The sequence below is a fragment of the Phaseolus vulgaris genome, chromosome 5 (genome assembly GCF_000499845.2).
Source record: "Phaseolus vulgaris cultivar G19833 chromosome 5, P. vulgaris v2.0, whole genome shotgun sequence".
Classification (NCBI taxonomy): domain Eukaryota; kingdom Viridiplantae; phylum Streptophyta; class Magnoliopsida; order Fabales; family Fabaceae; genus Phaseolus; species Phaseolus vulgaris.
This window is the reverse complement of record NC_023755.2, coordinates 1714140-1731652: the sequence shown is the minus strand read 5'-3', so window position 1 is coordinate 1731652 and position 17513 is coordinate 1714140. Positions and strand designations below refer to the sequence as shown.

Genomic DNA, 17513 nt, shown 5'->3' with positions numbered 1-17513 from the left:
ATCTTCATCCCATCCTCAACGGGTATGCATTTTTTTGCCATAAGTACAAATGTGAGACCATCTTGCGCTCCAATGATATTCTTCTTGAAGATCCATTTGCATTCAATAATGATTTGTCTTCGGGTGATCTTATCAACTCCCATGTCTCATTCTTCTATAGAGACTCTATCTCTTTGTGCATGGTCAAAATTCACTTGTTGCCCCAACATAAACAACTGCCTTACGAAACAAAGTTAGCTCAAACGACTTCATCCATCTCCTTTGTCGTTAAGGAATAAATGTTGTTTATTAGAGACTTTGTTTTGAGGTTTTTAATTTTTTTTTCTTATCTTAAACATTGTTGTTTGATTTTTTGATATAGATTGTATGTATTTTTATACCAAAGACATTTTTTTAATGTTATTGATCATGGTAGGTTTTTATTTATTTTTTGTATGACTCAAGGTTTTCCATGTTAAACATCTATTTATCTCTTATACTCTTATTCTTCTTGAATTTCTTACTATGCTTTATTTTTGTTGATGTTCCTCACATATTATAGTAAGTTGAAGAAAAAATTATTTTACTACTTATTGCTTTTGTTATTGAATTGTTATTTTGTTGTTTTGACACATTCTCCATTACCACTATTTCTATTAATATTCCCATGTCCTTACATTGTCTAAAAAAATAAATAGCTTATCCTATCACTTCTCAACCAATGATGTCAAATCTTTAAGTTATTATAATGAATGTTGGACACAATTCTAAAAACACACTTGGATATATCCATTTTGTGTCCATTAACAAATTGTCCTTTTCTTTTGAAAGGACACACTTTGGACACATTTAATTAAATATTTTAAAAGTAAGTGTTTCTAGATAATACTTAATAGAGTTTTCACTTTGTATGTGCCTTTTGAATTAACTATTTTTCATTCATTCTTCTTTAAATCTTGAGGAGGAAAACATTGTAATATTAATTTGGGCTTAACTTAAACTTACACCTTATTTAGTAGAGTGGAAAGAGATTAAGAGGAAAATAATATTAGTTGTTGGATTTAGGATATAAAGGAGAAGAAAAAATGGGTGGAAATCACTCTATTATTTCTTACCTATTTATATTTATCTCTTAATCTCTTCTTCTTTTCTTTACTATCACTCTAATTACATAACTTTCACAATATTTTCTCTCAATTTCTTACTTATTTTTCTTTTTCTCAACTTATCTCTTTTCTATTTTCATCATTTATGAAAACCAAACACATAAAAAACTACTTCATTAAAAAAATAAGATAAATATAAATTATGATGTATTAAATGTATATTTATTTATATTTATATTTATTTGTTAATGAGCATGTTGATATACATAAAAAAATTAAAATTTATAGAGTTGTTGAAAGATGAATTTATATATTGTATAAAAGTTTTATTACAAATTAGCGTTTAAATAAGTAATTTATTATCTTATATTGTAATATACATAGTTTATATATATAGGTCAATAACACTAACCCCATTCTTCTATAAAACGTTTTATAACATAATAATAAACTTTTAAATAGACTTGTAGGTCAAACCTGATTTTGATGTAGATCAAAATAACCTAAAACAAAGCCTACAATAAAGTAAAAAAAATCAAATTTAGACTTTATTTTTTCCATGAAAACCCAACTTAGGGCAACTACATCACTCTACTCCAACCAAAGATTATCATATCCAATAAAAAATAATAATTAAAAATCATATCCAATAAAAAAATTAACCAAACAATATATTAAAATAAAATAAAAAATGTGATGATTCATCTCAATTCAACCTATCCTTAACCATTTGAATTGACAAATAATACAAATTGAGTTATATGTAATTCATCTCATTCAAGTTTAACCTAATAGTCATCCATATTCCTAGTATATCCAATCATATTTTAATTATTTTCTCTAAGAACTTGTGAATTAACAAAATTGGTAATCCATTTCCTAATTATCCAATCATATTTAAATTTTTTTTCTAAGAACTTGTGAATGAAGAAAATTGGTAGGTATGATAAACAAAGAAAATATGCATGTATTTTGATTCATGTATTTAAGTGAATTAAAATTGAAGGATGTGGGACATAGAACACGTGATCATAGGATAAAGCAAACTCACGTACACGTGATAGAGAAGTGAGGGAAGTTTTGAAGAGAAGGAAGCTGTAACATTGTGTTGTGTTGTGTCCCATATTTTTTACCATCCAAATCCAAATCCAATTTCCAATCTTCCCTATTATTTGTATTCCTATTATTATTAATATCTCATTGCCACCATCCATCCAACCTTAACCACCACCGTTTCTCTTGTGCTCTCAATCTTTTCTGAATTTGAGTGGCTGCAAAACCCCACGTGTAACCTCCTTCACTTTTTTGGTTGCCCCTTTTTTTCTTTTCCTCTTTCTTCATCCAATAATCCCTTTGGAGGTTTAGGGTTTTGATCCTCTCAACCACTCTCGCTTATTTTAAGGATATTTCATTCTTTTCAATAACTGCCATGTCTAAGAGGTGAGCCTCACCATCTTGCTTTTCCTCCCATGGTTAATTGACTTTTCTTCATGTGGGTTTTCTGTCTTTTCTTCTGCCATTTCTCCAATTTATGATGATTGTTGATTGGTTTGGAGATATGTTTATGCTATTTATGTTCTTATAATCATGTTTTATTTATTTAATTTTTTTAATCTTTGAACCCCGATCAGATTATTTTGTTTTTTCTATCTGGTGGTGTGTGTCATTCGTTGATCAGAATTCAGAAGAGAAAGGGTTGAAAGTTGCTAGCTTTTTTGTAGCCCCCGTTTGTTATTGACTTTGGAAAATCGTTATTTGATTCAGATAGCTTTTGTTGTTGGGGACTCAATCAGGTTATAATTTGTAGCTTACCATTATTCGTAATAGATATTTCTATGGTCATGACAGGCAATAAACCATTCCTGGATGTCATAACAATGTTGATTCCTGTAGTAGGTAGAAGAATGGTATTTGGCTTTTCTATCCTTTTTGTGGATTGTAGTTGGCACTTGACCCTTTTTAACTATGAAATCATTTGAATCCAACCTTTTGTTTTCGTGTGTGGAAAATTTAGATAGAAGGTTTTTATTGGGGAACTTGGTTTTTGATACACAGGAGGACAAGTCTTGTGTGGGCCTTTTCTCTCTCGTTTGTTATGCAACTTGAAGATTATTATAATTTTTTTAATTTCTTTCTTGTCTTCTGAATCTTGTAGGGTTCTCTGTAAGTTCTTTGCTCATGGAGCCTGTCTGAAAGGGGAGCATTGTGAATTTTCTCATGACTGGAAAGATCCTCCAAATAATGTTGGTGATGCAAACTCTTCTCTGCTGCAGACCCGCCTAATTGATTATTATTATTAATGTACATAGCTCTTATAATTTCTTCTTGTTCTCTTGTTATGACAGATATGCACATTTTATCAGAAAGGAGTCTGTGCTTATGGTAGTCGCTGCAGATATGATCACATCAAAGCTTCTCAAGCGCAAACTTCCATTCCATCTTCTTCAGTAATTGAACAACATACGCTGGTTCCAGATACCGGTGCTTTTGGAAATATTATAACTACTTCAACTGGTGTTGGTACAGCTGCAGAGTTTTCTCTTTCCACTGGTCCGTACATTCTTCCTACTGAACCGGCTTGGAATAATGAACTGGCTTGGAATCCAGAATTTGAGTATTATGAAATTTTAGGGGATGACAATGTTGGTCGATCCATAATCACTTCACCTTCTGAACTTTCAATCTGTTCATTTGCTGCTGCTGGCAACTGTCCACGAGGGGGAAAATGTCCTCATCTTCATGGGGATCTATGTGCCACCTGTGGAAAGCATTGCTTGCATCCTTTCCGACCTGAGGAAAGAGAAGAGCATGTGAAGAGTTGTGAAAATAAGCACAAGTATCTTGAGGCATTGAAACGAAGTCAAGAAATTGAATGCAGTGTTTGCCTGGAGCGTGTTCTGTCAAAGCCTACAGCAGCCGAACGTAAGTTTGGGCTGCTATCTGAATGTGATCATCCATTTTGCATATCCTGTATTAGGAATTGGCGTAGTAGTAACCCAACATTGGGGATGGATGTTAATAGTACATTGAGGGCTTGTCCTATTTGTCGTAAGCTATCGTACTTTGTCATCCCAAGTGTCATTTGGTACTCGACAACTGAAGAGAAACAAGAAATCATTGACAACTACAAGGCCAAACTCAAGTAATTTCTTGATTACTTACTAAATCTTATGACTTCTTTTACTTTTTCTATCCAATTAATCCATCATCTGATTACAATATAAGCGCAGAGGGTTTAAACTTTGGTTCACCATTATATGCTGTCTTATTGATGAGGGATGACCCATTTCATTTGCCCCTTCTTTATATTGATTTGCATGTGCAAGGGCAGCTGATGGCAAGCAATATAGCATATATTTCACAACAAGGAAAAAAAAATAGCTCAGCTGAGTGAAATAGTGAATGACTATCTCTTTTCTGATACTCTTTTGGTAATTGTTTAATTCCTTTTGTAGGTCAATTGACTGCAAGCACTTTGACTTTGGGGATGGTAACTGCCCTTTTGGAACTAGTTGTTTCTACAAGGTAATTCTGTGAACACAACTAGTTCTATTTTACCCCCATGTTCCCCTCTGTCTTGGCCGTTTTTCTCTTTTCTTGCTTAACACTTAAAAATATCTTTTCTCATGGCATGTACATGGTTTCTTGTACACTATAGAATTTATTGCACAGTGTGCACTAAATTTGGTTTTCCATAAGCTATTTTCAGTTATCCCAATGACTTTTATTTTCTACAAAATTAGCATTACAGCACTGAAAACAATGGCTGCAACCTAGTTCTTTCTTTTTGGTAACTAAATCTATTAGTATTTTCAGGCATACAGTTTCTATTCCCCTACTTTGTGTTGAATTGTGTTATCTGTAGATTGTGGGTTGGGGCTTGAACTGTGTTAAAAGTGAGGCCTGAGAAGTGTTTTAGGCATCTATTTGCAAAATTGACTGGAGATTGTTTTCTGAAATCTTCGCAGCATGCATATCGAGATGGCCGTGTGGAGCAGGTAGTATTGCGACATCTAGGGGCTGCAGATGGAAATACCGTAATTGCAAAAGACATCAGGTTCCTCTTTTCCTTCTCATTATATCTGACCTTAACCTTACCCTGTTCCTCCTTTCTTTTTTCCATTCACTAACATAATACATGATGCTTTCAGGTTGTCGGACTTCCTTTCTAACATGCATTTAAGATGAATGGTGTTGCTTGTATGTTCCAGTAAGTTTCAAACTGGTGTTTCCTTTTACTTAAATTGAGGGTGACTTTTGTATATGATTTAATGTATAATAATATTTATTTTGTATTTGGTGCTTAGTTTTTTTTATTGTTAATTTATATCTTTGAAGCCTCAAATATAATAGTTCTTTGGGAAGCATCACCATTTGTTCTATTATGGATGAGCCGAGGCAAACTTTTATGGTATTTACATAAGTTTGAGGATCCCTTGAATGGCAATTGGTTTTATGGGTATCTAGAGGCCATGTGAAATTTAGTAGTCTGGCCATATTATCTTTGTGTAAACATGTTCTATTTAAGAAATGAATGTGTTTAGTGTTCTTCATTGTAGCCTTTTGAATGTGAGTACATATGTATCTTTTAAATTGCTTAAAACCAACTTTCTCCTTTACATTTAGACATGACAGGGAATAGAAACAGAGAATAAAAGAATTGACTAGTGTTTGGTTGCTTTTTAGTGAAGGATAATCACACTAGGTAGAAAGAGTCACCACTTCTTCAAGGCCAAGTTAAGCAATCTTTTATGGCCTTCCCGAAAATGGGAATGATGGACATTATAAAGCTTATGAACATCGGCCTTCAATGATTAAATAAATAGAAGATAAAATGATTGTCTAAGATTGGGGATGACTATGAGGGGTTTAGTTCTAATTATTTCACTTTCCAACCTTAGATACTGTCATCAAATGAATATTTATCAGAAAAATACAAAGCAAATAGAAAAACTTTCTATCTGTTTTTTTCTAACTTCAATTGGCCTTTGTTTGGTAGAACTAATCATTTGGTCTCTAATCCTCATAGGTTACACTCGTTTTGGAATCAGATCATGTATGGAGAAAACTTAAGTTTAATCCCCATACACTCATATTAGTACACTCTAGTGCTAATATTAAATCCTAAACCCTAAACTCTATACACTCATATTATTGGTCCGTGCTTTTATTATGTTTCTCAAGTCTTAGCCCTAAAAATCTTTATTTTGAGTTTCTATATGCCCTTATAGGAATTAAAATTTAAGGGGTTTTTTGTCACTTTCTTGTAAAGTAACATATTCATAAACGAGCCAAATGTCAAGTTTACCTAATATTTTATTTCACTTCTAAGCCTACTACTTTTAGTTGAACTGTTGTTAAGCTTAGTGCCTCTGTTTTTCTTTGTAATCCCTAGTTGTGTTAATTGCTACCTGTGTGTTATCTATGCAGGATACTTCCTAAAAAATGGCATCCTTCAATGTCAAAAGTTATTTTTATATTGCAAGTCAAGCTCCTCTTCTTGTTTCTATGATAGGTGCTTTTTCAGTAAACCCACATGCACTTGATAACCCCAATTTTTTCTGAAATGTAAGTTTTGTTGGTCTTGATTTTAGATTTATCTTTAAATTTGTCTACTATCTGAAGTTTATACCCACAGTGTTAATTAATGCTATAATTTCCTATCACGTATGCCATATATACACATTATTTTCTCACTTTTATTGAGTTCGTTTGTGTATAGAATATTTGGTCCAGTGGCCCCGATATGAAAGGAACTATATTTCCTTGAAATCTAATCCCTTCTTTCGGTCTTACTTTGTTCTGTTGTTGTTTGGTTAGAGATTATCTCATCAATGTTATGCTGGTAGCATCTATAAAGAGATGTATTCTAAAACCATTTCTTTTGGTATCGTTGCTTCTTGTCTTGGTATGAGAGTCCCAACTAAGTGGTGTATTGTTCATGTTCTGACCAGTAGAATCACACGATTCTATGTTTCTGCCATGCCTTGGCAAGTTTGTCCATGCTCAGAACACTGCTGAGCAGAATTGGTAGACTAGCCATGCAGAATCATAAAAATGGTGGAATCAAAGTTTTCCTAGTTTGATGGATCATGTTTTTGTGTGCCAACTTTCAGCTGCGGGTCAAGGTTTCTTTTTTCTGTTTTGGGCTTCTATAAACCTAAGCCCATAAAACCCAAGCCCAAAAACCAACTTTTCTGTAACCCCAACACTAATAATTGAGGAAAACACCTTTGCTGACATCACTTCATCTTCTTCAACCTCTGGCACAAACTGTGTCCTCTCTCACCCAAGCCTCAGTATAGCAACCAGAGCTCTTCTCATCCTTGTCCGAGGTTGTCTGGCTCTTTTTGTGTGGTTCACTGCTTCTCTTTCTATGGAGGAAATGAGGATCTCTTTAGCTATTATAATTTTAATTTGGATGATCTATTTTAGAGGTCTAGTCTAGGTGTTCAAGTGTTGTGCTTTTATTAGGAGTGAGTAATCACTTGGCACAACTAAAGTAGTTTGAGTTGCTTTGTTTGCCATTTATGACTTGTGAGTCGAGTTCTGTATGGGGTTAAGTCATTGAATTTCATATGCTTATTAATCCATGTTTATAAATTTAAGCTTTATTAAATATTTAGTGTGTTACGTGTTTTTTGTTTTCTTATTTATGTTATGTTATATGCATATATATGAATTTTATATACCTTGTAGGATCTTATGCTTCATATTACAATTCCATGATTTACGATTCTGTATCCCCTTTCCTAGTCTGAATAGAATCTCGAGTTTAACTACCTTGTTATTGCTTGATTCTTTCCACTCTTAATATTTTCATAAATCTTGGCACAAGTTGGGCGTGCCTATACAATTTCATGGTTCAAGCCCCAAGAACTCTCTGTTTGGGAGTGTGTTATTTGTTTTCACCTATCAACCTGTAAGCCTTTTGGATTGTTGGTTCTTGACAACATTATTTGATTGATTGAAAGATCTGACTTCATGGTTGCATCACATACTTTATACGATGTTAATGCTGTGAGTGTGTGGACATGATTATACTCCCTCCATTATCATTTGTTTTCTCTGAATTATAAATAATGATTATTATTACTATTATGATGATGATTATTATGCAAAAAGTAATCAAACAAGTGTTACTATTATTCGAGTTTTCTCTCACTTATCCTTATTTGAAAATTCCAAAAATACTATATCCCATTGCAGTCGTCCTTAAGCTTTTGAACTTTTTGTAAATTCTTTTGTACGATGGTATAGTATTTTATGTGACTGCATGAAGTTACATATTTTGAGAAAGTTCCATCTGTTTTCGAGCTTACTAGAAAGGGAAGGATACGCATATGAGAAAAGTTTTGCATAAAACTGGAATAAAAGTTTATTAGAGTGTTGATTCATTAAGAAATTAGGGAGACTGCTTCCTTAAAAGATATACCTCTAGAGTTCTTGACAATAGAAAAAGAAAAAAAAGCCTTATGTCATTTTAGAGACCTGTACCTTCCGTTCCATAATACTTCGCAATTTCCTATCTCTCATCTCCACCTTTCCATTGTATCCCACATGATATATGATTTTACCTCTTTCCCTTCTTCCCTTGATCTTAATCTTTTTTCCCACGTAGTCTAGGTAGTGTCTTGAACTAACTATCCCAAGTGCTTAAGCTGTTAAGTAAAAACATATGAATGGTTTTGTAAAATTTATATCTCTAACACACTCCACCAAGAGTCCTTTGCAAAGTGAATAATGCATAGTCCTGCCTACCCTTGTACTGAAATTCTACATATTTTTTTCCATAAGATCAGCCAGCAAGGATATGGATATATTTTTAATTGATGGCACCATTGTGTTTTGTTTAATTTTACAACTTCCAACGTCCAAACACAGTACATTTAAGACCCTCTGTTTAGTTCCTTTCTATCCTATTTTGTTTTGTCCACATCCATGCCTAAGGCTACCTGAGTCCCTTGATCACTATTATTGGCAGTGAGAGGTGTCACCAAACCATCTCCAACCTTTCCCATGCTATGAGCCTTAGCCAAATGTAGCAGTTTTATCCCTACAAGCCACACCATTGTTCTCGCCAGAAGTTTTTGCCTTCCTCTTTAATAAATTGGGTCTTGTACTCTTAACTCAAGAAATAATTTCTAGCATTGCAATGTATCCCAAGACCTCATCTCCAGTAGTAAAATCCTTGTATTAATTCATTCATTTGTAAAGTGCTCCCCTCTATTTCAATTCTGGCTCGATGTATAGTATGCATAGTAAAATGACCTGAAGGCTTGGTTCCCATTTAATCGTGTCCTTCTTTTAGGATAGACTCAATATTTTCCTTATTCATGATTCCATTCCTTTTTATATGATGATTTGGGTTTGACCCATTAGAAAATAGTTTCCTTTTCAACATCCTAGTCATTGTCTCTGATTTGGGCTTGGTCATGTCCCATAGGTAAAAAACTGTGCTTAGGTGCTGCAAGTCAAGTTAGGTCATTCCTTCTGTTTCCATCATTACTCATGCTGCTTTTGGTAGTATCCGTTTTTTCAATGTCTTCTCTACAATCGTCCTACTGCCTTCATAGTTTGTACAAATACTTGTGTATGGTTTTGGTGTGGTCTGTAAAAAAGAAAGGTAGCAGAAGATAAACAACACACAAAATAAGAAACCCAATCATGAATTTATGCAGAAGCCATAAAATTTGTGAAATTCAAGCAAACATAGACTTTAATTTATGATTAAATTTATAGTTGTTATAGGATACATGCTATGTTTAAAAATGATTTATTTGAGTACTGCTTGTGGATTTCTTGGCTTATGTTTTTGTCTAAGATTAGTGTTAAGTGGGGTTCGATTTTTGAGTGTTAGACTAGTAATTAGTAACATATAAAAGGGTGCAAATGTCAGCACTCTTAAGGCAGAGCTGTTTTTCTCTTTTCTATAGCATCAAGTTGTATTGTTTCCCCCTAAACTTCTCCCTTTTACTTTTGAATAATTGATCTATTTTTGTCTAAAGGGTCTTTTTGGATAAACTTCTCTGTAAAACACTTGTAGAAAAAAATGAATTAAACTCGCTTATGGGCAGGTTTAAAATATGATTTTTGAAAAGCTATTAATTTATTCAGAAACTAAATTTTCTTCTTCTAGAAGTATTTATGGAAAAGTTCATCCACACAGGTCTCCAGTTATATAGTACATTGTAAACTCTACTTGCTAACAATGGTTTGTTAATTTTCTCTTAATCAAAATTACAGAGGCACCAGAGAAAGAAGCTGTTCTGTCGTTGTAATAAAGTGCATGTGGTAAATGGTAGATGGACATGCTACGAGGGTATAAACTTAAATAAATTCCTTTTTAAAAAGCATATAAATGGAAGTATGGATTGATGGTGGTATACTCTATTAAGAAGCATGGTGGAATGCACTCTTTTAGCCATCAGTGACACTTTTAGAAGCATTACTTTTGTCTGGTGGATTTCAAAGTTATATGCAAAAATTGATTGGGGTGATGAAGTTTTCCTGTTCACATTATTGAGATCTTAAGATATACCTTTTTATTGTATACTTGGATTTCCTTGCTGTGGTTGGCACTGCACCAAGAATCTTAGGATAAAGGGTTCAACATGTGTATTGGTTTTCTTTCTTTTTATAGGACTTTGTCAGGCCCCTTTTGTGGCTTATATTGGTAACCTGATTCCTTTTTTTTTTTTATGAATATACCAGTACAATCTTAAGTTTCACCAAGTGAATATACCACATAATTTCTTCTAATGAAAAGTTTCACTAAAGTTATATTTTGTTCACCTCATTTGAATTGCCATAATATTTACTCAGATTTTTGAAGACAACCCTCCAAATTAGCAATGAAATCCTGGAACAAGAATATTGTAACATTTACTTGTATTTCCTTTTTCTTTTTTAATAGTACTTTTTTACATATTATCGGATTATTGTTGAAATTTAAGGTGTTAGCTTAGTTGAGATGTTAAGTTTTATCAGATTATTATTGAAACTCGAGGTGTTAAGTTTAGTTCGAATGTTAAGTTTCAACAATAATCTCATAATAAGTGAAAAAGAAATACATTGCTTTTACTCTTAAGGAGAATACTGTAAAATACAAAATTGTATCCAAATTCTTATTATTGGTCAATCATTCTTACAAAATTTTTACTCATGGAAAAAACATCCATATTTTATTTTACCAATGTGTTTTAATTGTGAAATTTGAATGCTACTTTCTTATTACACGATTCTGAAATATTTTTTTTTAAAAAATAGTTCTATATTATATAATCTAGAGGATTTTTTAACAAAAAATATACTTCTAAATTGTACAGTGTATTCTTTATGAAATAATTTAAAAATTATTTTTCAATGGAAAAAGAATGACTTCTAAGTGATTCTATTTGAAATTTACTTCCAAATCCAAGAATCTAAACATCTATTTTCAGTTGTACAATTCAAAGGTATTTTTTTTATAAAAAAATAAAATAAATTATATAATTTAGAATGTAATACTAATTTTTGGATTATATAAACCGAAAATAAAAATTAGTTTTTAGATTATTGTTGTTGTAGATTATGTAATCCATATATACATTTTTAAGTTCTTTATTAGGAAATTTCTAAATTGCGGAAACTACTTTAAATGGAAGGCCAAAGTGTGGATTTTAATATTTATGGGAATACATTAGAAAAACGCATGGGTTGCAAGAAGAAATTCTCTTAGTTTTTATTTCTGTTAATCCCAAAATTGGGCATTGAGCTCATCGGGTTTCTGAAACAGAGTTGAGCCTACGCGTTCAAAGAGGGCTGCTTCTTAAGAGGGCTGCTTCTTCCTGCACCTCCATACCTTCTTGTGCCACCCCCATATATTTTTTATATTCCAAAAATACTCTTTACTAATATTTCGGATTACATAATCTGAAAGTCTTTTTCTAGATCCAGAATTAGCTTCTGGATTATGTAATCCAGAAGACTTTTTTCAGAGAAGTTTTCTATACATAAAATTAGCTTCCAGATTATGTAATCCGGAAGCCTTTTTTCAAAGGAGTGATTAGTTTTTGGATTACATAATCCGGAAGTCTTTTCTAAATATGAGATTGACTTCCGGATTATGTAATCTGGAATATATTCGGATTACATAATCCATAGGCTTATTTCAAATGCAAAAAAGAGTTTTGGATTTTATAAATCTCAAGAACACTTCCGGTTCAAAAACTAATCACTCCTTTTTTCAAAGGAGTGATTAGTTTTTGGATTACATAATCCGGAAGTCTTTTCTAAATATGAGATTGACTTCCGGATTATGTAATCTGGAATATATTCGGATTACATAATCCATAGGCTTATTTCAAATGCAAAAAAGAGTTTTGGATTTTATAAATCTCAAGAACACTTCCGGTTCAAAAACAGCTTCCGGATTATGTATGGAAGTGGCACAAAAAAGGAGAAAACGGTATTTTTACATTTAGTATGGAGTGGCAGAAGAAGGTATGGAGGTGTAGGATTTTTCCTTGTGCCACCTTCAATAGTATTAGAAATACATCACCCGGAAAATTTGCACACCCAATTTGGTAAACTTCAAAGTTTTCTGAACAAATTATAGCTAAAAATATATCTTCAAAAGAAAAACTACAAAGTTGAACTGAAAGAAAAATACTAATATCCTAACCCAACATCCAATAGGGATTAAATCCAATGTTTTCCTTCTTCCTCTTTATCCTTTCTAGCATGGTGTTCCTGGGGTACACGTAGAACCTTAGATAACCAATTTCAGTAATCTTGTATTGAACAAGACATGGCAAATTCTTTGACAGACAAATGGAGACCGTATTGGACAAGGGTGCTGCATTGGTAAAAGATTGCATGTACCCCAATGCAAATCTCAGTGAGATAGGCTCCTTCATATCAATCACACTAGCTTCTTCAGGCTGCAAGATTAACCAAAAAATAACATTCTAAAAATTGTCTACCACTAAGGAATATTTCTTTACTAAGCAAAAACAAAATTTATCATCTCACCATGCACACAATATTTATACATCCAAAATCTTCTCCTTCAATGGAAAACTTCACAGCCTCGTTGCTTACGGAAATAACAACTTCAACAAAAATACCCACAAATTTCATATATCTCTTTAAAAAAATTATAATCTGAAAAAAAAAAATGTAACTACAAGGACGAAAACAATTATGCATCATTCTCATCATACATGTACCAGTGCCGCTATTGAGATCCCTACAAACCCTAGCAAACTCGGAAGACGCCATCTTCACAGTGGCGTCATACTCTGTCTCCTCAGACATCCAATACTGCTGGCTATCAATATCCACCATTTTTATCTCAAAATCATAAATCTTATCAGGGCTTTCGAACATGAAGTTGACTGTGTCGCCGCCGTCATCAACTTTGGTGGTCATAATGTCATCATTGCCGACACATTTCATCATCTCAGCCATGTTTTTGAGGTTTATGCCAATGGATATGTTGTGGTCGCAACGGTAGTGCTTGAAACCATCCGACCGGAGGAGAAGGGCGACGATCACCGAGCCTGTGGAATCCCTAGTCTGGACAGAAATTCCGGTGGAGGAACAGTCGAAGTTTGCTTCGTTGACGAGTTCCTTCATGCATTCCACGACCTTTTTCATCAGAGAACCTTTAAGGAGGCGGAGTTCTAACATTTTTATGGATGGATATGAAAGAGTATAAGAAAATGATAAAAAATGGTAAGAAGAATAAATGTTTCTTATTCTCTTATGAGTATGGTTACATGTATAGCAAATATATAGGGGAGTTTCCCTCTCCAAATTACAATCTAATTAGGTAGGGATACTAATCATGAGATTCTATAATTATTAAATTAATTGCATATAATTGGGTACAATATCGTACAATATCATACAATAATTGCATATAATTTGATAATTATTATTTCCTTAATACTCCATTCAAGTTGGTAGGGGAAGATCATGAACCACCAACTTGTGTCGTAGCGTCAAAAACCGTTCATTGCCTAATGCCTTTGTAAAAATATCTGCGAGTTGTGTTGGTAAAAACCGTTCATTGCCTAATCTCTTCAATTTGGAGCGGCACCAGGACGTACGATGGAATGAGCGGAGAGAAAATAAAAATTTCAATATTTTATTTTTTACAAAGTTGAACAAAACAAAAATCCACGTAAAATTGGGAATTTCTTTTTCACCCCATATTTCCCTTCTATCTTTTATAAATATGAAATTTTTCACTAGTTACAAAATATTTTTTTTATTATACAATTTAAAAATTATCTTTAAATTAAAAAAATTGAATTATACAATCAAGATGTCATTTTTCATAAAAAAATAAATAAATTGAAAGATACTTTTTTTTATCCATGTCGCACTCTTCAATATCGTCGTCTCACTCACCCTTCTTGCATGCATAGTAGATGCATTCATTGGTCAAATAAAACATAAGTGATTTTTCAATGGATGAAATTGTGCACTGTGCAACAACAACCAGACATCCACAATGAATGTGCGGATTGTGTAGTGATTTTTCTTGCTAAAATCTACGACAAGTGGTTATGTGGAATTAAAATCATTAAGAGCTAAGACTCAAGAGTCTCGGTTAACCATTAAGTGGTGCAAAAGAAATTGAAATGGGTCACAAGGAGAAATGTTACTCAAATTTAATGCATTTGTGCATTAGAAGTTTTGGACAACTATGACAATGTCATGTTTAATTAAAGCATTTACAAATTAAAGCATTATTGTGTGAAGTTATTGATTTTATTATGTGTATTTAAATAAGTCAAATTTGAAGGAAAGAAAACGGTGACGGCAATGTGAAATCTCATTCTTCTTGAACTTATTTTCCACAACAAGGAGTAAGCAGGTGATGATTTTGTCCAACCTGTATGCGGTAGCCAGTCCATTATTTGAGTTCTTGGTAAAAAAAATCACACTTCAAATGATTTTTTGTTTTAATTGTTGATTTCTAATAAAGATTATTTTTAACATGCTTGTTGCTTGTATTACGAAATGAAAGGTGACGAAAATAGATACCCATGACGAACTTGATATTGATACCAGCGACCTTCCTGCCTTTGTACAACGTTGCAACACAAACACAACCACCAACTTAATTCCAGAATCGCCTAGCAATGTTCAAACTGCTATACTGAATCGTAATTCAACAGAACCACAAAATACACAACAATATATTCAATTTCATGGTCAACATAAATTAATTTCACATGCAAATATAGTAAATTATTTTTTTCTTATCCATCCAATTATAATTTGTAAAGCCATTGTCCATCACAAAGTCATGCTGGATAATGAAATTCGACATAAAATTGCAATTGAATTGTCTTAATCTTGAAAAATGTTATTTTCTATCACACCTTCTTATGGAGGTTATTTTTTAAAAATGTTCTATGAACTATTTGTTGAAGATGGTTGCTGCCCCTTCAAGATTGTGTTTGATGAAGACTTGTATGTAGTGTTTGATGAAGACATTTATGTACTTTCCATGTATTTGTGCTTTGCTTTAAGTATGTCTTAGTTAGTGCTTAGAGGTTTTCTAAGAGTAGCTTTTTGCTGAGTAACTCACCTCATAACCACTGGCCATGTGTTAAGAACAAGCATAAGTTTTCTAAAACTGTTTTTCACATGTTTTACACAAAAACACGTTTTACTGCATAAAAATAAATCTGTTCTTTTCTAAATAAACAGATTCATTTTCTTCACTGATGCCTTGGCTAAAGTCTTGTAAAAATTTGATTTTGTGCATCAGGTATTTTGACTAAGTCTTCTTCTTTTCAAAACGACTGAGTTTCAAATAGTTAAACCTTCTCTGTTTTCGTTTTGAAAAATAAATCTGTTCATCTGTAAATGAATAGATTCTTTTTCTCTCTGGTGCCATGACAAGCTTAAACGTTTTTCAGTTTTATCTCTGCACCAGAATGGTTGACTAAGTCTCCTCACTTAACAGATTCTCTAACTGCTTTTTGAAAATAAATCTGTTCATTTTATTTTCAATCTGTTCATTTTATAACAGCTTTAACTGTTTTTCAAAAATCTGTTATAAGCTGCTTTCTATAAAATGCAAACTTGTTTTCTGAGATTAACAATGATTCAAACAGTTTATACATTTGCAAAAACAAGTTTTGACAGCAGAGAGTTAAGTGTTTTCAAGGATTAGCATTTGCTCTTCAAAGATTTCGAAAATCACAAAGTGCTTGTTCTTGGTTTGGTTCCAAAAGCTTGGTGTGAGGTGCAGCTACTGTTCTAGCAATCTTGCCTACTGGTTTAAGGCTGATCTTTGCTACCTCAATCAGGTGTAGTCGTTTCACTTCTTATTACTTGTAAAAGTTTGGTTGAATCCTCTTCTTGATAGGTGTTCTTGGAGAGTGGATGTGTGTGTAAGTGCTGAAATAAGTTTTTTTTTTCAGCAAGAGTACCTAAGTTCTTGTAGGTTTCAAGAACAGTGGGAAGTGTACTTGATTGTACTGTGTTTTAGTGATTTCCACCTGTTGTTGGTGAAGACTGGATGTAGCTCAGGTTGAGTGAACCAGTATAATTGCTTGTGTTCATTCTCTCTCTCTCTCTGCAATTTCGTTTCTGCATAATTGATAAAACAGCAAAGAAATAAATCTGTTCAATTGAGAATAAATCTGTTCTTTCTGGGCACTGTGCATACTGTTCTTGATTTCTGAAAAAGCTGTTGTAATCTGATAAGAACATACAGAATCTGCTAAAACCAGTGGAACAGATTGACTGTGATAGGCTGATCAAGAAACTGTCAATATCATTAATTGAACCTTAAACAAATTGCTAAAAGTTGAAGCTTGCTGTTCTGTGATTAAGTGTTCTTAATTTCTGGAAAATTGCTTAATATCAAGAAGAACATTCATACTCTGTTAAAGTCCACTGGAACAGCTTGTGTGCAAAGGTAACTCAATTAATTAGCATGCTATCAATTGAACCTTAATCAATTGCTTGAAATTGAAGCTTGCAGTTTCTGTGATTCACTGTTTTTCAAATCTGATATTTGTGTGTGTGCTGCTGAAAATTTTCACTGCATGATCTTGTGATTAATCTTGCTGAATTAAAAGCTTTTCAAACAAAAAACAGTGCTGAAATAAATCTGTTCATTTTTACATAAATCGATTTATTTTCTGTAAAACTGGGTTAAACACTGTTTTTGCGAAGAAGTTTTAAAAGGTCAATTCACCCCCCCTCTTGAACTTTGGCACTATTAAACCCAACACTATTTTGTGTCATCACAGGTTGTTGATTTTAGTCCCAACGACATCACACACTATGTCAACATCACAATAAACAACATAGTGAAGATATACAAATTTTACAACAATATCAACAACACTTTCAAATTACTTGGTCGATGCAACATTGATCCACCAACTGAGGACTTACTTTGTTCCACAC

General features: G+C 32.9%; 2 protein-coding genes across 5 annotated transcripts; one reads left to right on the top strand and one right to left on the bottom strand.

The window, feature by feature from the left end:
* Positions 1-2103: 2103 nt before the first annotated feature.
* Positions 2104-10847, top strand: LOC137834733 (putative RING-type E3 ubiquitin transferase C3H69). Of its 4 annotated transcripts, none has more exons than XR_011084948.1 (8): positions 2104-2525; positions 3241-3328; positions 3431-4227; positions 4541-4610; positions 5054-5142; positions 5237-5295; positions 6516-6653; positions 10332-10847. XR_011084948.1 is itself a non-coding variant. In XM_068642894.1 (7 exons), the coding sequence occupies exons 1-6, from the start codon at positions 2515-2517 to the stop codon at positions 5271-5273; spliced, it is 1092 nt and encodes a 363-aa protein (XP_068498995.1). In that variant the 5' UTR covers positions 2151-2514; the 3' UTR covers positions 5274-5295; positions 10332-10847. The 4 variants fall into 4 exon arrangements, 2 of the variants coding, with proteins under 2 accessions (XP_068498995.1, XP_068498996.1); XR_011084949.1 differs by having other exon boundaries at positions 2288-2577; XM_068642894.1 differs by lacking the exon at positions 6516-6653 and having other exon boundaries at positions 2151-2525.
* A 1898-nt stretch (positions 10848-12745) lies between these two features.
* LOC137836125 (proliferating cell nuclear antigen-like) lies at positions 12746-13760 on the bottom strand. The gene is made up of 3 exons (XM_068644983.1): positions 13292-13760; positions 13101-13180; positions 12746-13036 (listed from the first exon to the last, which is right to left on the bottom strand). The coding sequence occupies exons 1-3, from the start codon at positions 13758-13760 to the stop codon at positions 12746-12748; spliced, it is 840 nt and encodes a 279-aa protein (XP_068501084.1).
* Between the last annotated feature and the right edge of the window lie 3753 nt (positions 13761-17513).